A 26,546-nucleotide genomic window follows, 5' to 3' on the forward strand; every position below is an offset into this window, starting at 1 on the left:
ACCAACAGGGACACACTTCCCCTGTCAGTGTTAAGATGGAGAACATCCACTTAAGCAACTATAGCAGCCTCAACTCCAAATCCTGCTCTGACGCTGGTTTGAAATGGGGCAAAGAAGTGTGTGTCATCCAAGACTGCCTGGAGTTGGAGGGCAACATGGTGAATAACTCAAATGATTGACAGAAAGAGCCCGAAGGCCTGTAAAATGGCAAGAGGCTACAGCAGAATATGCTGTACACATCAGCGCAGTGCTTGGTGTGTGACAAAATCAATATTTGCTTTTAGATTTATATATATATCTCAGCTGTGGTTGGTTGAATCTGTGAATGCAGAACCCATGGCTATGGATTGTATAACCTCTAATGTGTGATGGTAGGCATTGTATTGAGCAACGTCTGGAGGGCTGCTCACATATTCTTTATCCTCATTCTGGAGAAGGGCATTTTTTGCCTATTCTGATTTTCTCTAAACCAAATATTTTTAAAGAAATATATTCAAATACGAAACAGGGTTTTGATCAGTTCACAGGGTAAGGCATCTTGTTAAAATATATATTTTTAGATTTAGCTTTCCCTTTGGCTATAAATATATTTCTTAACAGTCAACAAGACACCAGTTTTACACTTCATTTGGACAGTGCATTTCCTTATTTGCACAAATTTATAAGATGTAGGTTGGGGAAATCCAGTGCACAGACATTCCCCCCATTGATTGAGACCAGAAATATTTGGAATTGGGGTTATTGAACAATGGTGAGGGATTGCCCTACTGTTATGCTTTTAAGAGCTTTCATGTGCAGAAATCAGATGGAATTTTTTTTATAATGTGGAGTTTGGCAGATAATGATCTTTAAATCATATTATTATACAAAACATAGCTACAGAAGAGAAAAGTTAGTTATTCTGCCTTTGAACATGATATTTTATAGACCGGAGGTTCTGCATCAATTGCCAGCAATCTGTTTTCACTAGTCAAACAGGATTGGTAGCTGGCCCACATTTTTTACAATGGATCATAGTTGTGCTTAAAGTTTGCCTGGGTGTAACTGCTTGAACTGTAGCTTTTTAAAGACAATGTGGCAATTTTGTAGGTCACTTCCTAATTATTGTTAATATCCTTGTTGCTTTTGAAAATGATTCAAAAACTCTTTCCTCTTTCTATAAGCTTTTCATTGTTAAAACAGTTTAAAGAGTATGCAATGAAAGCAGAGAGAATTTTAAAAAATATTTTACTGTTGCTTAAGTATCAGCATCTCTGGAATAAAAATAAGTAAGAGGAACTGGATATATTGTGAGAGGAAACCTGTAAAGTGACTGAAAGCAAACAAAATAGCTGTTCATGGAATGTTTGTTCTGTTACAGGTACAGGTCTTTCACCTTTGTCCTGACTTTTTTGCTCTATGTTAGTTTCCATTTATCAAGAAAACCAATCAGTATAGTTAAGGTAAGTAACAAGGAAATATATTGCTAAGATCCTGCTGATGTCAAACAAGGAATTAGTTGATTAAAGATAAAGGACTAAAGACTGTGACAGTATTCCAATTTTGCTAAGAGTCTGTCAGAGTTTCAACTGTTGGGATTTAATGTACTGTATACTCCTCTCCTTTTTATTTTATTTTTATAAAACACCCCTTTCCATAGACTAACTAATTAAGAATCTTTTGTCACTTGTTTTTTATTACTCCTCAGAATGGGATTAGATAGGCTACTTGTGTTCTTAATAATCGGTATCATATGCAGTCTTTGGCCCGAGTACTGCCCAGTTCTGTGTAGAAGCTGAAGCAATCCACTTCCTTCCTTCATTTCAATTTGTGTCATTTCTAATCCATAGTGTAGTAGTCATTTCAATCTCCTCTTTTATTGCTTGTGTCTAAAAACCAAATGAGGCCATATTGAAATTTGCATTGTCTTAAGTAAATTGTGTTTGTGAGTGAGTTTGAAAATAACATGTCATCTAATTGAAAAGTGTTTAAAGTTGAAAATGCACATACTGATTAACATTAATACTTGAAAAGCAAAACATGGTTTTTAAAGAAAAACTGTTTCATTTGATTCTTTGAAGTGTTTCATTGACTTATTTTTCAATCTAATTTAGGGAGAACTGCATAAGCACTGCATAACTCCACAAGTTATTCGCAGTGAATATGCCATCCATATACAGTCTGTTAAAAGGTTACCTAGTGAGTCTCCATGTGGTTGGGAACCATTTGGTGAGTAGTAAATATTTTTCTTACTGTTTAGACAAGACCAAATAAATAAAAAGGAACATAATGTCACTTTTAGCTGCCTTTTCAACCAATATGAAGGCAATTGCATGCCACTGTATTTGTGGTCAGCTTTAGGGATTTATGGTTGATTTTCAGGCAAAAAATTAACTGAAAATTGTCCTGAATGTTTATAAAGGACTAGGGAACCTTGGAATTTTGGGCGGGCTTCAGGGGATACTTGAAGGTTGAAATGAAACATATACCTCACAAGCCACACTTTGCCTATCCTTCCTTAAAGCGAACTTTACCATATTTTATTCTGTCTGTTCCAAAAGCCTATGAATTTTACTTATACAGTAGATTCTCACTTATCCAAGCTAAACGGGCCAGCAGAAGCTTGGATAAGCGAATATCTTGGATAATAAGGAGGGATTAAGGAAAAGCCTATTAAACATCAAATTAGGTTATGATTTTACAAATTAAGCACCAAAACATCATGTTATACAACAAATTTGTTAGAAAAAGTAGTTCAATACGCAGTAATGTTATGTTGTAATTACTGTATTTATGAATTTAGCACCAAAATATGATATATTTAAAACATTGACTACAAAAATGGCTTGGATAATCCAGAAGCTTGGATAAGCGAGGCTTGGATAAGTGAGACTCTACTGTACCTGTTTAATTATCGATAATAGTAAAATGCACTTGGAGCAGATCTTAGAATGAGTTAATGGAGGTTTTCCATTTAAGAAATACTTTAGAGATTAAATCAGCATTTGTTCAATTCATTTGAAACATGAATATACAGCAGATATCAGCTATATTGCCATAGGTATTGACTATATTACAGTAGAGTCTCACTTATCCAAGCCTCGCTTATCCAAGCCTCTGGATAATCCAAGCCATTTTTGTAGTAAATGTTTTCAATATATCGTGATATTTTGGTGCTAAATTCGTAAATACAGTAATTACAGCATAACATTACTGCGTATTGAACTACTTTTTCTGTCAAATTTGTTTTGTATAACATGATGTTTTGATGCTTAATTTGTAAAATCATAACCTAATTTGATGTTTAATAGGCTTTTCCTTAATCCCTCCTTATTATCCAAGTTATTCGCTTATCCAAGCTTCTGCCGGCCCGTTTAGCTTGGATAAGTGAGACTCTACTGTATAACTTATTGTCACTGGTTGTTCTGAAGTCTTCTGAATTAAAATGAAATTGCAAGTATTTTTGTTTTTGCTGCCAAGCGCTCTGTGAAGTTAAATCAAGAATATATACATGTTTGTGGAGGCGGTTAGCAAATACATATTGTATATTCAATACAGGCAGTCATTGGGTTACAAACAAGATAGGTTCTGTAGGTTTGTTCTTAAATTGAATTCATATGTAAGTTGGAACAGATATATTTTTAAGTGTAACACCAGTCATTTTTTTTTAGTTTTGGATAGTATAGGGAAGGGCTAATACTCCTGTGATTTTTATTTTTATTTTTTTGCTGTCTGTGCCCCTGTTCAGAAGATTTCACCTCACTTTCTGTTCCTGTAACAATTGATTTTTGAAAAATTTGGGTTGTTGTGGAAACAAGGATTGGTGATAAAGCTTCAGTGGAGATACCTTTTCCCCACAATAACTCTTCCAAGAATGAATTTCCCTTCCTGGAAGTAAATTTAGTCTCATTTTCTTTTGTCTCACCCCCCCCCCCCCCCATTTGTAACTAGAAGTTGTATGTAGGTCAAATGTTTGTAACTTGAGGACTGCCTGTAGTCAATTACTAGTTTGAATGGATATTTGTGGCTTAGTCATTTCAACTGTAAAATATGTATTCACAGATAAGAACAACTACAAACAGTTGTTGGGAGCCCTGGATTATTCATTCCTCTGTGCTTATGCTGTTGGAATGTACCTGAGGTAACTTCATTTTTATTCTTTTTTTAAAAATTCTGTATTTCAAATTGTCCGCACAGGTTGCCGTAATGACCAGGAGCTATCATGGAGCTCTTCTGTCAGGCATGTAGCCGGGGAGGGGGGGGCTTGAGGGGCTTCAGCCCCCCCTCCCCGAAATTCTCAGGGTGGTCCGCGAGAAGGCCTTACATTTATTATTTAAACTGTTACGTTTATTCATATCATGATCTGATCATCATGCTCAATATATCCCATATGCATGAGGGTTTTGGGATAATGATACAAAAGATTTGCTAGGGTAGATCCTCTCCTGCTCAAACTCACCCCCTCCCCCCCAAAACAAAATCCCAGCTCCTCCTGAAACAAAATCCTGGCTACGGGCCTGTCTGCTGTCATCTGGGACTGGAAACAATATGACATGAGCACAAAGAAAAGGGGATGGTGGTGGTGATCCGTGTGGACAGTGAACTGGTCCAAATTGGATGTGGTCTCAGTGTCCACACTATCAAAGCCACAAGGTTGCCTTAGACTAAAGTTTCAAGCAAATTCAGGAGCATCCTCTGACTTTTCTTAACACATGACTAGATCAAGTTAGCCTGCTTTACCTCATAATAACCACAAGAAGTAGCCAGGAGCGACCTCACAGAATGTACGGGTTATTAGGTCTGTGTAGACAAGCCCTTACTTGGGCTCTTCTAGATCAGTCTAAACCAGGGGTCCCCAATCTAAGACCCGTGGGCCAAATGCGGCCCTCCAAGGTCCTAAACTTCAGACTTAGGGTTGACCTACGTCTGAAACAACTTGAAGGCACACAACAACAACAATCCTAATTTTGGACTATTTCATAATAGTCTGGCCCCCCAACAGTCTGAGGGACCATGAACCAGCCCTCCACTTAAAAAGTTTGAGGACCCCTGGTCTAAACAATTTGAGTTCTCAAAACAGAGCATCTTGAAGTTTCCTGGTTGTTGAGGCCTCTGCATCCACCTAGCTGCTTGTAACATTTTTACGGGTCTGTACTAGGGCTCTTCTGAAAGCTTTAAAAACTGACATAGTTTACTGAAATAATCCCATGATTTGAAAGGCAAACTTTTCTCTTTGAATCTAGAGAATTAAAAAAAAACCATCAAGATTTTTTTTAAAAAAACCTCAAGGATGGGAATGAAAGGTTGTAGCCAAAGTTTAGAATTGCCAGAAAATAGTGTAGAACAACAGAAAGGGATTTTAGATATTGCAGTTTTTAAAACCCTAATAATGAAAGCAACAAATACCACAACATCCTGACATGTTTGCTATATCGGGAGGAACTTTATTAATATTGTAGCAGAAAACAAATGAAGAAAGGGAAGGTGGGTCTGTATTCTATGGGTCTGTTTAGGCTGCATGCGCATGAGAAATGAAGAGATAGTATGTGTGAAGGGATAGATGATGATTCAAGGGGAAGAGGATGTCTGTATGATTACATTAAAATATTGTTACACACAAAAAAATTATTTAAAAAGCAACATCCCCAACTTGTCCTTGAAATGAAATCTCATATCATTGCATCAGCTTTATCAGTGAAACGCAGATTTGACAGTTTTTAATCATAACCTGTCAAACAAATTCTTACGATGTACTTTAACATTTTAAAGGTTTTGTAGATAAGCTTTATTTTAACGTGTTTACAATAGTGTCTCTCTTCTGTCCAAATGCAAAGTGGCATTATAGGGGAGCGGTTGCCTATCCGATATTATCTCACAGGAGGAATGTTTGCCAGTGGGCTCTTTACCGCCATGTTTGGATTTGGATATTTTTACAATATACATAGTTTGTGGTTCTATATTGTTGCTCAGGTAAGCATCTATGCTTTTATTTTATTTTATGTCCTTTAGAATTATCGAGTAGAAAACTGCCATTAACTGAAATAACATTTTATTCAGCACCGAGGGGAGCAATACTGGGTCAGACCAAAGGAATATGTAACCCAGAGTTGTACTTCTCCAAAACTCAACCAGATGCCAATGGTAAACCCACAAGGATGACTCAGTGCAATAGGGTCTTCCCTACACACACACACTTATTTTCCCCTGGTATTGAGAGATGTGCTGACTCTTGGTGCTGGAGATTATATATCAGGCATGGGCAAACTTTGGCCCTCCAGATGTTTTGGAATTCAACTCCTAGAAATCCCAGCCAGTTTACTGGCTGTTAGGAATTGTGGGAGTTGAAGTCCAAAACACCTGGAGGGCTGAAGTTTGCCCATGCCTGATATATATGTATCTCATTACAGGTAACTGTTGGTATCCTTTACTCCACATGAATGTGTCTAACCCCCTTTTAACATTTTCCAAGTTGTGTTTTAAGATACTGTAATCCAGAAGAGGGCACTATGAATTTGAAGAACCTTATCAAACTAAAAATCCCAGTGTTCCATATGATACAGTTACAGACTAAAAGTGATATCAAAGTGTTGTAATTGTACAGTGCGGATGTACCCTGTATAGATGATCCCTAGTGTTGAATATGTTGGAACAACAGACTAGGTAAATATATACAACTCTTAATAGGAGTAAAATTTTAAAAATCTATATTGTTGAAAATCAAGATTTTTAAAGGAGTATTAGTGTCTGTACACCTTGGATAAAGTTGGTCATGAGGTCATAGGGTTACACTTTGCTATTTCTCCTATGTAAACTCAAGTAATGTTCAGATTTACTTTGTTGAGGCTAAGAGTGAATGAAAAACAGCACTGATGCAAACCAGGAACAACATAATCATTTGGCAGTTGCCTAGCAACTCTCAATTTCCTTGTCCGTCTTAGATAGCAGTACAACCTGGTGCACACTATGGCAATTATTGATGGCTGCTAAAGCAGTTTATCTGAGGTGAGGGTTCTGGGATTCAGGAGTTTATTTCTGACTTTGAAAACTAGATCTATAATAATAACCTGGGAAACATTTGATTCTGGATTAATTTTACTTTCATTGAAATCTGTACTGCAAAGGTGCTTCTTTCTCAAGTGTAAAGACAATGTTAATCCAGTCAATTTGATTTCTCATGTCTAGCAAGACCTGATGTGGTTGTTGGTTTCCTTCTAACAGTAACAGAAAGATTCATAGTGTCACATTTTGAAATTATATCTTTACGTTTTCCGTTGCTTTCAGGGCGGTTGTATATTAATGATAGGAATTCATTACTTTCTTTGAACAATTAACAAAGCTGTTTTTGTGCATGTGGTGTTTCATGACTAATCATGTGTTTTAATCAATAACCTAAGCCTTCTGCCCTCAGGTATTTCTTCTTGCAACAGCACCTGAAGCCTCACATCTTCCTTATTGTTCTAAGGTTCTGGACCTGGATGTGTTCTTTCAGGAGTTATTTTAATATTATGCAATAAAACCTTGATATGGAAGGGAATGACAACCCTTCTTTGAGGATTCTTTGAGTAAGACAATCCTAGAAATTTCATGAGATTGCCATAAATTGACAGGTGATTTGAAGGCTTGTAAGCATATACAGATATGCCTGTTAAGGAAAACTTTGGTTGTGTCCGTGTGGAATTAAAAGCATAAGATAATGCATATCTAGAACTAATTAAAAAGATGAACTTGTGGTTTGGGTTTTTCTTTTTTCATGTCAGGAGCAACTTGAGAAACTGCAAGTTGCTTCTGGTGTGAGAGAATTGGCTGTCTGCAAGGATGTTGCCCAGGGAACTGATGCTTTGATTTTACCATCCTGTGGGATGCTTCTCTCATGTCCCCACATAGAGAGCTAGAGCTGAAAGATGGGAGCTTACCCCGCTCCCCGAATTCGAACAGCTGACCTTTTGGTCAGGAGTCCTGATGGCACAAGGGTTTGTGTTTAGATGAGGCTAATGAGATCTGGCGGATATACACTTCAATTACTTAGTTTCTAGCTGCTCATGTTTTTAAAACTAAGAGAAGGTTTCAAAAACCAAAGAGCTGAAATCTGTTCTCAGTCCCTGTTCACTAGTCACACATTTTCAATAAAGAAACAGCAGAAAATAACAACATACATTTACATAGGCAAGAAGATCTCCCAGATACTGTTGGTTTTAATAGGAGTGACCTATCAAGATTAGAGATAGGGTAGCCACCATTTCCCAATGGCATTGTAAGTCTAAACAATAGCACCCAAATAATCTGAATGATCATCATGTATCCTTTGATTAATAAAAACTGTACTTAAAAATCATGGCAGTTTGGGGGTCCTCCTGGATTCGGGGCTGACACTTGAAGCTCAGGTGTTGTCACGACCCAGGCTGCAGAGCACCAATAACCATACACAGAGGCCAGAATCTATCTAATATCTTTATTGTAGGAATATATAAAGTTAATAAAAACAAGTGTAGAAAATAGTCCAGAATTAGACCTTCCAGGAAAGGTCAGAATTAGTCCAAAAAAGCAATGTCCAATAAGAAATATTAAGGTCCAAAGTTGTAATCCAATAACCGAAACACTCACTTTGCCAAGCAAAGTGAGGGGAGATGACAAGGTCCTTTAGTCCATGAAACTTGAGCGAGGCTAGGAAATAACTTGATACTTGAAACAAGGCTTGAACGTGGAACAAGGTAACTAAGAACAAGAACAAGGTCCGTGGAATAACTTGATAAATCCGTGGAACAAGGCAAGGATTGATCCTGGGAAACAAGGCAAAGTTCGTAGATAAACAAAGGCTGGGAAGCAAGGCGAAGGCTGGATAGCAAGGCAAGGCTTGAGCAGGAGCGAGGCTTGAACCGGAGCGCGCTGTCCAGACACAACTCGCTCCGTAGGCTGACGAATTGACTCCGCGAAGTTACTACGCGGGTAAAACACCTAAATAGAGTCTAGCTTCCCGCCGAAGCAGTTCTCTGGGAATCAGAACCGAAAGCTAACTCTGAGACCAGATGTGAGACTCCCCAAAGATTCTCACGAGAAGCAGTCTTAATTGGCCACATTCTTAGCTGCAATCCTCGCACTCCTGCGCGAAGCTGAATCCAAACTTCTCTGTTGTTTACAAAACTCCCGGCGCAAGAATACGGGAGAAGTAGGCTCTGGGCTTGTTTGACATACTTCTGGGAGACAACTTTCTTGCAGGTGCAAGGTTCCCAGATCTGCCTGGGAAAGATCTGGCAGAGAGGAATCCAGTTCAGACTGGGAAGGTAAAAAACCCAAGTTTTCATCTTCATCAGGAATTACAATGTCCTGAGCAGGACTACAAGGCCCATGGGTCATCACACTATCCCCCTCCTCAAGGCCCCTCCCAAACTGGGGCCCTCTCCCCGAGGCGCGAGGTCGCGGTTTGGTGGGATAGGTCTGATGAAAGCGACGGGTTAGATCAGGAGCATGGACTGTGGAGGCGTCTTCCCAGGAGCGTTCCTCAGGGCCAAAACCCACCCAGTCAATGAGATATTGTAGGCGGCGGCGGTGAAAGCGAGAATCCAAAATGTCCTCAACCTCGAACTCCTCCTCCCCATTCATCAAAACAGGAGGGGGGGCCGGTTGGTCTGTATCAGGACGCACACCATCCGCCGGAAGGAGCAGGGAACGGTGAAACACTGGGTGAATGCGCATTGAACGCGGAAGTTGGAGTTTGAAAGTCACGGGGTTTAATTGCGCCACCACTGGATAGGGGCCAATGAAACGGGCATCTAACTTCCGGCAAGGGCGGTGGGAGGGCAGAAAGCGAGTGGACAGGAAAACCCGATCTCCTACCTTGATTTCGGGGCCCGGCTGGCGATGTTTGTCAGCGTGGCGTTTATAGTCCTCCTTGGCTTGGTCCAGTTGCTGGAGCAAAAGTTGTTGCACCGCTGTGAGTTCCTGCAGCCAATCCTCTGCTGCGGGAACCTCTGAAGTTTCAATGACAGGGGGAAAGAAACGTGGATGGAAGCCGTAGTTTGCAAAGAACGGCGTTTCTTTTGTAGAAGCTTGAACTCCATTGTTGTAGGCAAACTCAGACAGTGGTAACAGAGAAGCCCAATTGTCCTGTTGATAGTTTACATAACAGCGAAGATACTGCTCCAAAGTGGCATTGGTGCGCTCCGTTTGCCCATCTGTTTGGGGATGATGAGCTGAAGATAAGCGAGAGTCTATGCCCAATAGTTTTTGTAGTGCCTTCCAAAAACGAGAGGTGAATTGAGATCCACGGTCTGTGACTAAACTCTTGGGCAATCCATGTAGTCTGAAGACATGTTGAAGAAATAGATCCGCAGTTTCCTTGGCCGTGGGGAGGCCTTCGCAGGGAATGAAATGGGCTAACTTGGTGAATAGGTCCACCACCACTAAGATCGTGGTGAATCCACAGGAAGGTGGTAGGTCAGTGATGAAATCCGCGGAAATTATTTCCCATGGGCGAGATGGGGTAGGAAGGGGGTGTAAAAGCCCTGAGGGCTTCTCCCTTCGTATCTTGGAGCGCTGGCATACTGGGCAGGTGTTGACATATTTTTCCACATCCTTGCGGATCTTGGGCCACCAAAAATCCCTTAGGATCAAATGCATAGTTTTAAATAGTCCGAAGTGTCCTGCTGGTTTGCAGTCATGACACAGACGAAGCGCTTTTTCCCTGCCCGGTCCGGGTGGGATATAGACATGATTTCTATAGCAGAGCAGCCCATCTTTAAGCGAAAAGGGGAAATGCAGACCTTGGCGAAGTTGGTCCTGCGCCCAGGCATCTGCTTGCTGACTAGCCCTGATTTCTTGAGCACAGATGGGTCCTGGAGTAGGGGAAGTTGAACCAATGGGAATGGATTTGGTGTTCCCCACCGTGAGCGTGGCAAAGTTCTCAGGTTGTAGCAGTTGGGATTCAAAGGTCTCCTTGCGTCCTGCAGCGTATTCCGGTTTACGTGACAGGGCGTCTGCTTGCTTGGTTTGGGCTGGGGTCACATAATGGATCTGGAAGTTGAAACGTTCAAAGAATAAAGCCCAACGTTGCTGCCTCTGATTTAGTTTGCGGGCAGTTCTTAGATGTTCTAGATTACGATGATCAGTGTGGACTTCAATGGGAAATTTGGCCCCTTCTAGCCAATGTCTCCAAGTTTCAAAGGCTGCCTTTATGGCCAGTAGTTCTTTTTCCCAAATGGTGTAATTCCTCTCTGGTGTGGTTAGTTGACGAGAATAAAAGGCACAGGGGTGGAGGTGATCTCCCACCGGTTGTAAGAGTACAGCCCCAATTGCCACATCAGAGGCGTCCGCTTGCACCACAAAAGGGGTTCCAGGATTTGGGTGCTGTAGAATTGGCTGGGAGGTGAATAGTTTCTTTAGTTGCTGGAACCCTTTCTCTGCTTGATCAGTCCAGCGGAAAGGCTGCTTTCCACGGATGCAGCTAGTGATGGGGTCGGACCAGCGGGCAAAATCTGGAATGAACTTGCGGTAGTAGTTCGCGAACCCCAAGAAACGCTGCACCTCTTTCTTGTTAGTTGGCGCCCGCCATTCCAATACTGCTGAAACTTTGGCTGGATCCATGGAAAGCCCTAGAGGCGAGATGCGGTAACCAAGGAAATCTACCTCTTGTAGATCAAAAGCGCATTTTTCCAGCTTGGCATAAAGTCCATGATCCCGCAATCGTTGTAACACCATTTTGACGTGGTTCTCATGTTCTGATTGTGATCTGGAAAACACCAAAAAATCGTCCAGGTAGATTATCAAGAACCTGTCTAGATAGTCCTGAAAAATGTCATTGACAAAATGCTGGAACGTTGCGGGGGCTCCGCATAAACCGAAATTCATAACTCGGGACTCAAATAATCCGAATTTGGTCTGGAAGGCGGTCTTCCACTCGTCCCCTTCCCTGATGCGAACTAAGTTGTAAGCCCCCCGAAGATCCAGCTTGGTGTAAACCTTGGCTCCTCGAAGCCGATCCAGTAAATCCGAGATTAAAGGCAGGGGATAGCTGTTCCGCTTGGTGATATTGTTCAATGCTCTGTAGTCCACCACCAAGCGTAGTTCCCCTGACTTCTTCTTCACAAACATCACTGGGGAGGCGGCTGGGGATTGAGAGGGTCTGATGAATCCCTTGCGAAGGTTTGTCTCTAGGAATTCCCTGAGAGCTTCTTGCTCTGGTTCAGTCAGGGAGTAGAGATGCCCTCGCGGGATCGGGGCCCCCTCCACCAAGTCAATGGCACAGTCATAAGGTCTATGTGGGGGTAATTTTTCGGCTTCTTTCTCATTGAATACATCCCAATACTCGGAGTACTTCTTTGGCAAGGTGATGATGGGCTCGGTGTCTGTGGCATGGCATACCTTGGCTACGAGGCAATGGTTTTGGCAGTACGGTGAAGCAAACTGCAGTTCTCTGTTGGACCAGGAGATGTTAGGGTCGTGGAGAGTCAGCCATGGAATTCCCAAAATCACAGGGAAATGGGGGACCTCGGTAACAAAGAAGGAAATCTCTTCCATATGTTCCCTTATCCACATCCTGGTGGGTTCCGACCACTGACTTACGGGGCCCGTCTTGAGGGGGCGGCCGTCTATGGCTTGCACCACACGGGCATTCTTGAAATCATGATATTGTAATCCCAGAGAGTCGGCATACTCTCTATCGATGAAATTGTTGGTAGCTCCAGAGTCTATCATGGCGTGGATCATGACGGGTCCCCTTTTTGCTGACCATAATGTGACCACGAGGAGGAACAGGACCCCGGTTGGCGGCTCTTGGATGGATTTTTTGACCGGGTTGGCGAGCCCCTCTACACCCGGTCGTTGGCTTCCCCCGCCGGCTGTGTGCCAGTCGGCTCAGACGCCTTCGTCTCCGTGGAGGACGCCGCCGCAAGACGGGCGGCAGGCTTCCCTTTGGCTGGGCACTCTCTGGCGAAGTGGCCCCCGTTCCCGCAGTACCAGCAGAGGTTTAAGCGTTGACGACGGGCCTTCTCGGCGGCATCTAGTCTGGGACGCACATTGCCCAACTGCATCGGCACCTCCTCGCCTCCTCTGGGGTATGGGGTTGGCGGTGGGGGTCTCCACACCGGACGTGGCTGAACGCTGGCGGGAGCGGGGGGTTTTGCCCCGGCTCTACTGCCCTGGCCTCGAACCCACTGTTTCCTGTTGGCAATCATGACTTCAGCCCGTAAACATTGATCAATGAGTGCCTCGAGGGTCTGGGGAGGATCCACCTTGGAGATTTCTTCCAGCATTTCAATGTTGAGACCCTCCCGGAATTGTCCCCTGAGGGCTACATCGTTCCAGCCGGTGTTGTGGGCCAGCACTCGGAACTCGGCTATATACTGAGACATAGGTCTGTCTCCTTGGAAAAGGCGACGGAGTTTGTGACCGGCTGCCTCCAAATTGTCCTCGATTCCCCAAGTCTCCTTGAGGTGGTCCAAGAAGTGTTGCGCTGATCTTAGGTGTGGAGAGGCTTGGTCGAACAGTGCCGTCGCCCAGCTGGCCGCTGGCCCGTCTAGAAGACTGTAAACCCATGCCACTTTGATGTCTTCTTGGGGAAACTCGGCAGCACGGGCCTCCAGATAAGCTTGACATTGGCGACGGAAGACATGAACCTTAGAAGCTTCTCCAGTAAACTTGGTTGGCAACGCCATGGCCGGAAGACGAACTCCGCGTTCCTTCAAACCCCTTATTTCTCCATCCTGTGCATTGAGCTTATCACGGATTCGGTCCACCTCTTCCTTGTCGATGGTGTAGGTAATCGGCTGGCCGCTCGGCCCAGGTACGGTTCCGGTAGACATTCTGGCCGAGGTTAATTGGTGCTTAGGGGGGCGGAGTCAAACTGTCACGACCCAGGCTGCAGAGCACCAATAACCATACACAGAGGCCAGAATCTATCTAATATCTTTATTGTAGGAATATATAAAGTTAATAAAAACAAGTGTAGAAAATAGTCCAGAATTAGACCTTCCAGGAAAGGTCAGAATTAGTCCAAAAAAGCAATGTCCAATAAGAAATATTAAGGTCCAAAGTTGTAATCCAATAACCGAAACACTCACTTTGCCAAGCAAAGTGAGGGGAGATGACAAGGTCCTTTAGTCCATGAAACTTGAGCGAGGCTAGGAAATAACTTGATACTTGAAACAAGGCTTGAACGTGGAACAAGGTAACTAAGAACAAGAACAAGGTCCGTGGAATAACTTGATAAATCCGTGGAACAAGGCAAGGATTGATCCTGGGAAACAAGGCAAAGTTCGTAGATAAACAAAGGCTGGGAAGCAAGGCGAAGGCTGGATAGCAAGGCAAGGCTTGAGCAGGAGCGAGGCTTGAACCGGAGCGCGCTGTCCAGACACAACTCGCTCCGTAGGCTGACGAATTGACTCCGCGAAGTTACTACGCGGGTAAAACACCTAAATAGAGTCTAGCTTCCCGCCGAAGCAGTTCTCTGGGAATCAGAACCGAAAGCTAACTCTGAGACCAGATGTGAGACTCCCCAAAGATTCTCACGAGAAGCAGTCTTAATTGGCCACATTCTTAGCTGCAATCCTCGCACTCCTGCGCGAAGCTGAATCCAAACTTCTCTGTTGTTTACAAAACTCCCGGCGCAAGAATACGGGAGAAGTAGGCTCTGGGCTTGTTTGACATACTTCTGGGAGACAACTTTCTTGCAGGTGCAAGGTTCCCAGATCTGCCTGGGAAAGATCTGGCAGAGAGGAATCCAGTTCAGACTGGGAAGGTAAAAAACCCAAGTTTTCATCTTCATCAGGAATTACAATGTCCTGAGCAGGACTACAAGGCCCATGGGTCATCACAGGTGTCGGCCGTGGCCAGGAGGGCCTTTGCACAATTAAAACTTGTGCGCCAGCTGCGACCATACCTCGAGAAGTCTGATCTGACCATGGTGGTCCATGCCTTAGTTACCTCTAGACTGGATTATTGCAATGTGCTCTACGTGGGGCTGCCTTTGAAGATGGTCCGGAAACTGCAATTAGTTCAACGCACGGCAGCCAGGTTTCTAACTGGAGCAAATTACAGGGCACGTTCAACGCCTCTGTTTAAGGAGCTCCACTGGCTGCCGCTTACTTTCTGAGCCCAGTTCAAGGTGCAGGTTCTTACCTACAAAGCCCTAAACGGTTTGGGACCCGCCTACCTTAGAGACCGCATTTCCCCCTATGAACCCGCACGATCTCTTCGCTCGTCGGGGGAGGCCCTCCTCTCGCTCCCACCACCCTCGCAGGCGCGGTTGGTGGGGACGAGAGAGAGGGCCTTCTCTGTCGTGGCCCCCCAGCTTTGGAACCTGCTCCCTAGGGAGATTAGGCTGGCCCCCACCCTCCTCTCCTTCCGGAAGAATCTGAAAACCTGGCTTTTCCGGAAAGCCTTTGATGAGTGACTTTTGTTGGTTTAAGATGCCTGCCTATGTAATAATAGACCCACTGATCTGCCCTTTTATTGTCACTATTGTCATTTATAGTACTTTATTGACTATGTCAATTATGTAACTATCTCCTCCCAATTTGACTCATTCACCTTTCAGCCCAGACTTGTGTTTGATATACCTGTTTTAACATTTTATCTTGTAAGATTGTCCTTTTGATTGTTTTACCGATATTGTTGATTTATTGTTGTAAATTTGTGTTTTTGTTTTGATTTTATATTGTGATGTTGGGCAAGACCCCATGTGAGCCGCCCCGAATCCCTTCGGGGAGACGGGGCAGGGTACAAGAATATATTATTATTATTATTATTATTATTATTATTATTATCATTATTATCATTATTATCATTATTATTATTTTAGTGGCCAGCGTTATACCATTTTGATTTTTATAAATCTGACTTATTGCATAATCATTTTTGTTTTTTGTTTTTAATTTAATGTACAATATATCCTTCTTTTCTCCCAATATTGGATCTAATATAATGGTGAAATATTCTTGAATGACTTCAGAATTACTGTTGTATTTTTAATTTTTTTCAGATTGCCAATGGATTAGTGCAAACCACTGGCTGGCCCAGTGTGGTAACCTGCGTTGGCAACTGGTTTGGGAAAGGAAGGTAAATCTTGTATAATCCGTTGTCTTCATCAGGTAGGGTTGGCTGGAGTATCAAACACATATTAATAGTCTAGGTGGCTTTCCCAGTATTTCAAATGCACTCTTTCTAAGACATGTATATTCATATATTATTAAATGCAATTATGTAGTTAAGCATTGCTTATTAGAAGGGTAAGGAAGAGAGTAAAATAGTTTTCAATACATTCTGCATGTTAGGGTTGTATGTAGTGGAGACGCTTCTATTCATGTAACTTTGGGATGGGGAGGATGGATGACCTGTGACAGTTTCTTTTAAAATACTCTGTAGTAATGTGATTGTCATCAAGTCAGCTTTGACTGATAGTGGCGCTATGAATGAGAGATCTCCAAGTCTGCCTTCATCAACAGGCCTTGAAGTCTCAGGGCTGTGATGTACTTGCCGGAGTCTATCCACCTGCAGTGGCACTAGAATGCTATGTTGTGATATTAATCCTAACAGGTGTCAAATAAAATGGTGAACAAGTGATTGTTTGGTGCTTGAGGGCAAGGGTTTGCTGCTTGCCCTGCTGCCTATACACTAGCCTCCTGTCCTGGCTGGATATAGACTATAGTGGATATAGACTCATCAGCGCTGAAGCAAGACTGTATATGAAGATGGAGATAATAATATTGTGCTTTATACCAGGCAGCAAATTTATGTTGAGCTGGGACTGAATACTAATGGAATAGCACATGCTAGAAAAAAATGCTATATTTGCCTAGAAATTCCTGAGAGACTTGAACATTTAAATAAAGTAATGTCTCTCCTTCTTAAGGTTGGTGTCAATAAAATTAGTAAATATTTTTTCTTTTTCTTTATTGTAGGAGAGGATTGATAATGGGATTATGGAATTCCCATACTTCTGTAGGAAACATTTTAGGATCTTTAATAGCTGGCTACTGGGTATCTACCTGTTGGGGTCTGTCTTTTGTGGTGCCTGGCATTATCATATCTCTAATGGGGATAGTCTGCTTCTTGTTTCTGATTGAACGTAAGTGTCTGTTCTGTAATTACTTCATAGAGTATTACCAATTAGGATAAAAGTGATTGATTAATATTGTTTGTTCATAGCCACACAACACCTTTGTATTCTTTTTGTAAAACAACAATCCTAATATACTGAAAAAATAGAACAAAGAATGAGGAGTGAAAATGAAAAGTATCTGGGCAAATAGGGAAAGCATGTGTGTTTTATCCCTTTCTCTACATTTGGTCGTAGGTCAAAAAGTCTACAAGTGACATTAAGATGACACGGTGCAAGTATTGGTTTCTTATTGGAGTCAGAAATATGCCCTTTTCATTATATTAAGCATTTTTAGATATTTTGTGTTAGTATTTTGGCAAGATAAATCATATATCCTTCCGGGAATGATGTCTGCTGCTTTATTTCAGATCCTAAGGATATAAACTGCACAAGTACATCATCATCCAATGTAAGTAAAGGCTTTAAATTACATGATTGATTGAATTTTGCAAGTCTGGTTGTGTTGATGGAAGCTCATCCTACCCACGTATCCATTCACATTTTGCATCAAGCAGAAGCAGGAACCTTTTTGGGATCCTATAATATTACTAATAATACAATTTTAGTTATTACCCACCTCTCTTTCCTGATCAAGGTGGGGCACAATACTGTAGTTACATGCATCTATAAAATCACATATTAAAACATAGTTAAAATGCAACCATAAAGGCATACATTAAAACATACACATATTAAAATACCAGAGACAAAAGTTAACCACAACAAACATAGAATGTCATTTAAAAGTCCCTAGTTAAAACTGACTGGGAAGGCCTACTAGAAGAGATGGGTCTTCATTTGTGTTTTAAATTTCAACAGCTCATTAAGCTGTAGATCTCTTCCAGCAGATCAATCCACAGTTTGCAACTCCTCAGGTCATCACTTACCTCTGGCAGGAGGAGGTCACTTTCAGTGACCTGCTTGGGTAGCTGAATTGTAAAGTCTATTTCAGGGGCATTTACAATTTGAATAGGAAACAGTTACAGCGTTGTAAACTTTGTAATTAACTAACAGGATGCCATACAGTAGTCACAACTTCATCATTGCATATGCTGCTGCTGCTCAGTCGTTTAGTCGTCTCCGACTCTTCGTGACCTCATGGACCAGTCCACCAGAGCTCCCTGTCAGCCATCACCGTCCCCAGTTCCTTCTAGGTCAAGCCAGTCACTTCAAGGATGCCGTCCGTCCATCTTGCCCTTGGTCGGCCTCTCTTCCTTTTTCCTTCCATTTTCCCCAGCATCGTGATCTTTTCCAAACTTCCCTGTCTCCTCATGATGTGGCCAAAATACTTCAGCTTTGCCTCTAATATCCTTCCCTCCAGTGAGCAGCCGGGCATTATTTCCTGGAGGATGGACTGGTTGGATCTTCTTGTAGTCCAAGTCACTCTCAGGATTTTCCTCCAACACCAAAGTTCAAAAGCATCTATCTTCCTTTGCTCAGCCTTCCTTATGGTCCAGCTCTCGCATCCATAGGTTACTATGGGGAATGCCATTGCTTTGACTATGCGGACCTTCGTTGCCATTGTGATGTCTCTGCTCTTCACTATTTTGTCAAGGTTGGCCATTGCTTTCCTCCCAAGAAGTAAACTTCTTCTGATTTCCTGGCTACAGTCTGCATCTGCAGTGATCTTCGCACCTAGAAATATAAAGTCTGTCACTGCCTTCACGTTTTCTCCTTCTATTTGCCAGTTATCAATAGGTGCAGTTGCCATGATCTTGGTTTTCTTGACATTTAATTGCAACCCAGCTTTTGCACTTTCTTCTTTCACCTTGGTGATAAGGCTCCTCAGCTCCTCCTCGCTTTCGGCCATCAGAATGGTATCATCTGCATACCTAAGGTTGTTAATGTTTCTTCCAGCAATTTTAACTCCGGCCTTGGATTCCTCAAGCCCCGCATGTCACATAATGTGTTCTGCGTACAGGTTGAATAGGGAGGGTGAAAATATGCAGCCCTGCCGTACTCCTTTCCCAATCTTGAACCAGTCTGTTGTTCTGTGATCTGTTCTTACTGTGGCTACTTGGTCTTTATACAGATTTCTCAGGAGACAGACAAGGTGACTTGGTATCCCCATACCATCAAGAACATGCCATAGTTTATTATGATCCACACAGTCGAAGGCTTTAGAATAGTCAATAAAGCAGAAGTAGATGTTTTTCTTAAACTCCCTGGCTTCCTCCATTATCCAGAAGATATTGGCAATTTAGTCTCTGGTTCCTCTGCCTTTTCTAAACCCAGCTTGGACATCTGGCAACTCTCACTCCATGTATTGCTGGAGTCTGCCTTGCAGGATCTTGAGCATTACCTTACTGGCATGGGAAATAAGTGCCACTGTACGGAGGTTTGAGCATTCTTTAGCATTTCCCTTTTTTGGTATGGGGATATAAATTGATTTTTTCCAATCTGATGGCCAATCTTGTGTTTTTCATATTTGCTGGCATATGGCATGCATCACCTTGACAGCATCACCTTCCAAGCTTTTAAACAGCTCAGCTGGGATCCCGTCGTCTCCTGCTGCCTTGTTGTTAACAATGCTTCTTAAGGCCCATTCAACCTCAGGATGTCTGGTTCTAATTCACTCACCACATCATCAAAGCTATCATCTATATTATTATTCTTCCTATACAGATCTTCTGTATATTCTCGCCACCTATTCTTGATCTCTTCAGCTTCTTTTAGTCCCTGCCATCTTTGTTTTTGATTAAGCCCATTTTTGCCTGAAATTTGCCTCCGATGTTTCTGATTTTCTGGAAGAGATCTCTTGTCCTTCCTATCCTATTGTCTGCTTCCACTTCCATGCATTGCTTGTTCAAAAATAGTTCCTTGTCTCTCCTGGCTAACCTCTGGAATTGTGCATTTAATTGGACATATCTCCCCCTATCGCTGTTTCCTTTCACCTTCCTTCTTTCTTGGGCTACTTCCAGTGTCTCAACAGACAACCATCTTGCCTTCTTGGTTTTCTTTTTCTTTGGGATGTACTTTGTTGCTGTCTCCTGCACAATGTTGTGGACTTCTTCCATAGTTCTTCTGGGACTCTATTTATTAAATCTAGTCCCTGAAATCTATTCTTCACCTCCACTGCATATTCACTGGGAATATTTGTGAGATCATATCTAATTGGTCTGTGTATTTTCCCCATTCTCTTTAGTCTGATTCTAAATTTTGTAATAAGAAGTTCGTGATCTGAACTACAGTCAGCTCCAGGTCTTGTTTTCACCGACTGGATGGATGTCCGCCACCTTTGGCTGCAAAGGATGTAGTCAATCTGATTTCGGTGTTGACATTCTGGTGAAGTCCATGTGTAAAGCCGTCTTTTAGGTTGTTGGAAGAGAGCGTTTGTTTTGCACATTGAGTTTTCCTGGCAAAATTCTATCAACCTACGTCCTGCTTCATTTTGTTGTCGCAGACCATGCTTGCCTGTGATCCCAGTTATCATTTGACTGCCCACCTTAGCATTCCAATCTCCTGTAGTAAGAATAATGTCTCTTTTTGGTGTGTTATCCACTAAGTGTTGCAGGTCCTCGTAGAACTTGTCTAATTCTGCTTCTTCAGCAGCTGTGGTTGGGGCATATACATCTGAGTAATGTTGGCTTGGCATGAGGCACCGCTCCAGGGCTGGACAATTAATCTACATTGCAGGTGGCCCTATCAACAGATAGGCCTGAAGGGGAGGGATGCAGTCTGATGCCCACTCAAACCCTTTGCCTAAGGAAATAACTCTTCATGCCTCTCAAACCTCATCTACACTGCCATTTAATCCAGTTTCTGAGTTCAAATTTTCTGCTTTGAACTGGATTACATGGCAGTGTAGACTCATATAACCTAGTTCAAAGTAGATAACTTGGATTCAGAAACTGGGTTATATGGCAGTGGAAATCCCAGCCCCAGAAGGATCATAGTGTCAGTCACTCCTATCCTATAGCAAGAGATTGTGATTGTTACATTCTATGTATTGCCTAAACTTTCTGGTAGGTATTGTAGACAAAAGTAAACCATCAAAAGTTTTTTAAGTCTAATGCATGCTGTTTTTATTCAGATATTCTATGCTTTAATAAGACCTGCTTATAGGTAGCACTTAAGACCAAGATCCCTCTTAGCGTAACCTAAAATATGTGTCAGTGTCGCTATATTTAATGAAGCAATGTACAATAGGTGTGCCACCATCAGTCAGTTCTTCATACATCAATTCAAGAGTGTGAGATTGAGCAGTTTTTATTTGTTTGCAGAATGTTTGGCTGCATTATAGATTGCAGTTACACAACTTCTGAGAAATAGCACAGCCATTTGAGTAACTGCTTTTCTAACAACATAGTGTCATATTGTTGTCTTCTCTTAATTCTTACTAAAATATCTTTCAGGATTCCAAACGTTGCAAGAATAGGTCAGATAGATTTAGCATTCATAAAGCAAAGTTAACCAGTAGGAAAGCAAACACATCTCAGGTAAAGGAAAAATGTTTTTGTAGTTATATTTTTCAGAGTTATGGAAAAAGTAGATTGCCTAAGTGCAACAGAAAACAGGCTTGTATGATGTGAAACAATATTTGCTTGTAGTATATATTTGTAAGGAACATATTTGATTTTCCAGTTTCCTGGTTAATCATTGTCTGCTTCTGGGAAAGATTTGATATTGCCTCCTAAAAAATCTTTATTTTATTTATTTATGTATTTATTTCAATTATTTATACCCCGCCCTTCTCGCCCGAGGGGACTCAGGGCGGCTTACAAGTGGCAATTGATGCTGTTACACCGTTATACAATGAACTAAAACAGTTAAAACCGTCATAAAATACAATATACAAAGTTTAAAACAATGCAAAGTGCTTATGCCATTCATCCACCAGACCTTATACAAGAGCCTTAATTCAGACTGCGTCGAAGTCAACACATACTTATTCTTCAAATGCCTGCGTACATAGCCAGGTCTTCAGTTTTTTTCTGAACCCCAGAAGGGATGGAGCCTGCCAAATGTCACTGGGGAGGGAGTTCCACAGCCGGAGAGCCACCACCGAGAAGGCCCTGTCTCTCGTCCCCACCAGCCGTGCCTGAGAGGTGGGTGGGACCGAGAGCAGGGCCTCTCCAGATGATCTTAAGGTTCTCGTGGGCTCATAGGGGAAGATACGTTCGGACAGGTAAATTGGACCACAACCGTTTAGGGCTTTGTAGGCCAAGACCAGCACTTTGAATTGGGTTCGGTAGCATATCGGCAACCAGTGGAGCTGGCTTAACAAAGGAGTAATACGCTCCTTGTATGCCGCCCCAGTTATTAATTTGTCTGCCGCCCGTTGTACTAATTGGAGCTTCCGGGCCGCCCCACGTAGAGCGCGTTGCAGTAATCCAACCAGGATTTGACCAGAGCGTGGACCACCGTGGCCAAGTCAGACTTCCCAAGGTATGGGCACAGCTGGTGCACAAGTCTTAGTTGTGCAAATGCTCCCCTGGCCACCGCTGAGGCCTGGGGTTCCAGGCTCAGCTATGATACATATACAAGCTTCCTTTCAATCTCCATGCATCTCCATATTCAGATAGTAAGCATTGCTAAGCTTACTTGAACAGATCTTATCTAATATGCTCTCTATTAAACATCTATCCTTCCAATCATTCTAAATATTAACAAAGTACACTGTTGTGGTCATTTTATTAATACATAGACTTCAGATTCAGAAACCAGCATGTAATAGATTAGTACATAATAAATAAATACATACCTGACAGAAATGAGCTTTCAGCAACATGTATTGATGGATGAGATTGTGATGTTAAGATAGAAGTCTGGAGTCTGAGAACAGGGTAATTATCCCTGCTTTCATCTGTAAGAGGTTGGCAAGTCTATACATTATTTGCTTGGAGATGAAAGTTGGTAGTTCTATAACTATATCTGTGCCTGGCTCTTTTCAAATCTTTCTGCACTGTATTTTACTGGCTATGAAGTTAAATAATCATCTTATACTGTAAATAATGTAAAGCTACGCACATAGCGAGCATGATGTGCAAGTTCCATGCTCTGAGCCTGAACAGAAATATTCCAAAGAGAATATTCTCTATCACCCACTGTATTTCACAAGGACAACAATCTTGGGCCAAGGCTTCCTACTGTTTATTTCTGAGTGAAAATACTGGTTTAAATACATCTATTACATTTTTAAGCAAAATAACTTTCAGGCTATCCCCTTCTTAAGACTTTGAGAACTAATGAGATTTGGTTGCTAATAGAATACTGTATAATGTTGTGGGGGGTTTTTTTCCATTGGCCACAAGGTGGTGACGCCTCTGGATGTGGCAGTCCAATCAGGGATAAGAGAGTCAGACTATGTTTAGGGCATCTTTTCTAACCCTCTCTCCTGTGTGGGGTGAGGAGAGTGGATCCTAAAAAGGGCTGCACAGTCGTGGATACCACTGCCAACCTGTTCAACTGCCTTGGACCTTGAGGTAGAATGACTGAATCCATATCCACCAGCCATGTGCCAGTCTGTGGCTAGGGGCTTCCAGATTTCACAGTTCTGCCCCCGTCGCCACTTGCTGATCACCATTGGACTTCTGTTGGTTTTATTTTATTTTTCTTGGAAGATGGCTGTGTGTACATTTTATTTATGTGTGAGAATCAATGCAAATCCAATCAACACTCAGTCTTCACAAAAGAAGTGCACATCCAGTGGCATAATTAACCCGATGACCAGTGGCTTCTCACCTGTTGCAGCCTTCTTCCGCCTTCACAGCCGTTGTAACATGTACCATGCTATCGCCCACCTGCTCTGCTGTTGCAGATTTCAGATTGGTCTGGTTCCTCCCCTGTGGTCCTGTTGCTCAAGGAGACCCCACTAGGAGCACAGGACTCCGACGGTTTTGCCCACAAGTTCACTGGAACACATAAGCCCCCTTACCACGACAAGGTGTCAATCCATCAAGGGGGAAGCCCTGGCCCTCAAGCGTTCTGGGAAGCCCTGACCCTTAAGCATTCTAACTGGAGGTCAGCAGTTATCAACAATGCTGTGGAATTCAAAGAGGCACGAATGTTGGGCAAAAGGAAGAAACATGTCAAGAGGATGGTGCATCAAACCAACCCTTGTCGGGACTAACTTCCATCTGGAAATCGATGTCCTCACAGTGAAAGAACATGCAGATCAAGGATAGCCCTCTATAGCCACGGGTTTTGTGCATAAAAAATATGGAAACATGGAGAGGAATGTTTGAAGTATGATCTAGTCTTTGTTTTGACATGGCTCAGCAATGCTGCTGCAACAAATAGTTCCCAATCTACTTGTGTTCCTGTCATGGACTGAGTAGGTTGGCATAGAACACACTCAGTCTTGTGAGTCCAAGCTTTCATACAATGTAGGGAAATAATGTGTCACATGACATGAGTTTGGTTCACTACCCTGTCACATATTTTTTCCTGGCAAGCATTGGATCATATGAATAAAACAGCAATTGACTGAAAATAATTCATGTGAAAGTATATTTCTGTTTAACCTAAATGCCAGTAAACATAATCAGATTTATAAAAACCTTGCTTTAACTCCTTCCATGGCTAGGTTAGGCCTTTATGTCCCCCTCTCCTTGAATTAAATCAAAAAGATCAAAAGGAGTCATGCAGTTTGTTGTCATTTTAATATATACAGAGTATAACTTTTACTGAAAATACCAGTAGGGCTGTTGTTTGTTACTTTTACAGAATCTGAAGATTTGTTTAAATAATATGCCATGGATTTGACTACAAAATCTTGTTTAACAAGTTAGCCTTGCTAAAACCAGTTTATGTATTTGAATAGTTTGATAATAACTGCAGTTCGAAACCTCAAGAGATTTAATGAATTATCCATGACAGTATTAATAGAGGTTCCCTTGGCTCCACTGTGCTGCAAGTACTGTAATAAGTTCTATCGTCCAGTTAATACAGTTGTTTCTATAAGAATATTCACTTTGGAAGAGAAGTGCAGTGTTCCCTCGCTACTTTGCGGTTCACTTTTTGCAGATTCGCTGTTTTGCTGTTTTTCAATAAACTCTAAAAGACTATTATAAATCATAAAAAATCACAATTTACAGCCTTAGGAAGGGAGGAAGGAGAAGCCGAAGGGAGAGAAAAGAAGCCCAAGCGGCAACGGGAGGAGAAGGAATCGATTTATCAACACACGATTGGTTGATAAAGACTTAAAATAGTGTATAACTACTAAAATAATGTATAAATATTAAAGTAAATATAGTGTACCTACTTCACGGATTTTCACTTAATGTGGGTGATCCTGGAACCTAACCCCTGCAATAAGTGAGGGAACACTGTAATTATATTAATGTTGCTAGTAACAGAGTCACTCTTTTGGAATGGATCATGCTTCTTGCTAATGGACCTGGTGCAACCTAATAAGACAATACTGCAACACTTGGCGAAGTTGATAAATATATTGTATCAAGCGAAGCATGACATATCAAAAACATTATTTCATAAACAATGTATTAATTCCGTTTCAACAATATAAGTAGCATATAGTTTCACCTAATATTTAGAAAATCCCATATTCTTCCCCTTTTTACAATGCATTAAAATGTTTGAATTGTTTAGTTTTTTAAAGTGCACATCTTATTTTCTTTATTAAGTTTGATGGAATCTTTTATAGGATCCAGAGATGCACTGTCTGTTATCTGAAAATGAAAACTGTATAAAACTACTGCATCATAACAATGGAGTATCTGAGGGACTTGAAAAGGGAAACTTTGCTATAAGCTTCATTGGAGCTTTGCGGATACCTGTGAGTATGAGACAGGTATCAGATTGGAATTGTGACTTGGTCTATGTTCTAAGTGTGTTACAAAAATAAGATAAACTAGAGATAGTATCTTGAATTCTACTTTTTCCCTTTGACAATATGTGTAGCTATGCAAACAACATGTGAAGTGGTCAATATATAGTGCTTGTTATCAGAAAGATATGAAGATACCATGACTGATTTTGTGCAGCTGTTTCTTCCCCTTGCCTTTCTTCACTTTAGTGCTACCCCACTGGTATGTTTTGAAATAATATTGATTAGGACTAACATTTGCATACATAATTCCTGTGTTTCAAGTGTTTAACGTGCCAGTTTCCCTCAGCGTGCCATCCCAAAGAATGGATAGATCTGATTACAGAGCAGAACGTGAAAAAGTATTGTGCTAAAATGTAATGGTTTTGATGGCCATGTGTCATCTGTTTCATGGGACTATTATATAGTCTTCTTATCATTGAATGATCTATTTTCCCATCTTTATCCATAATCAAATTGCATGAGTAATCCCATTTTCTAAGAGCTCAAAGGAAGCAGGTACACCAGGAATAGTTGCAGTGCACAGTATTAAAGTTGAATTGGGATTAAGGGACAGGCACAATTCTAGGTTTTTATGCTTCATCCTGTGAAACATACATAGCACTTGAAAGAAACAAGTCATTAGGCATTACTTTGGGATTTTTTGCTTGAGCTAAATTGTCCAAGTGAGAAAATGTGCTTAGTGTT

The 26,546-nt window shown here is 41.8% G+C and overlaps 1 protein-coding gene across 2 annotated transcripts in view; it reads left to right on the forward strand.

Annotated features, from left to right (window-relative positions):
- The window catches only part of slc37a1 (solute carrier family 37 member 1), a 53,371-nt gene that overhangs the window by 11,557 nt on the left and 15,268 nt on the right, over window positions 1-26,546 (forward strand). For both annotated transcript variants that reach the window (XM_062975149.1, XM_008107469.3), the window contains exons 3-10: window positions 1,361-1,442; window positions 2,094-2,208; window positions 4,042-4,120; window positions 5,814-5,949; window positions 15,950-16,026; window positions 16,869-17,035; window positions 17,437-17,477; window positions 25,677-25,808. In XM_062975149.1, the coding sequence (XP_062831219.1) occupies window positions 1,361-1,442; window positions 2,094-2,208; window positions 4,042-4,120; window positions 5,814-5,949; window positions 15,950-16,026; window positions 16,869-17,035; window positions 17,437-17,477; window positions 25,677-25,808 (829 nt within the window). The remainder of the gene's footprint in view (window positions 1-1,360; window positions 1,443-2,093; window positions 2,209-4,041; window positions 4,121-5,813; window positions 5,950-15,949; window positions 16,027-16,868; window positions 17,036-17,436; window positions 17,478-25,676; window positions 25,809-26,546) is intronic.

This window comes from Anolis carolinensis, chromosome 3 (assembly GCF_035594765.1).
Source record: "Anolis carolinensis isolate JA03-04 chromosome 3, rAnoCar3.1.pri, whole genome shotgun sequence".
Lineage (NCBI taxonomy): Eukaryota > Metazoa > Chordata > Lepidosauria > Squamata > Dactyloidae > Anolis > Anolis carolinensis.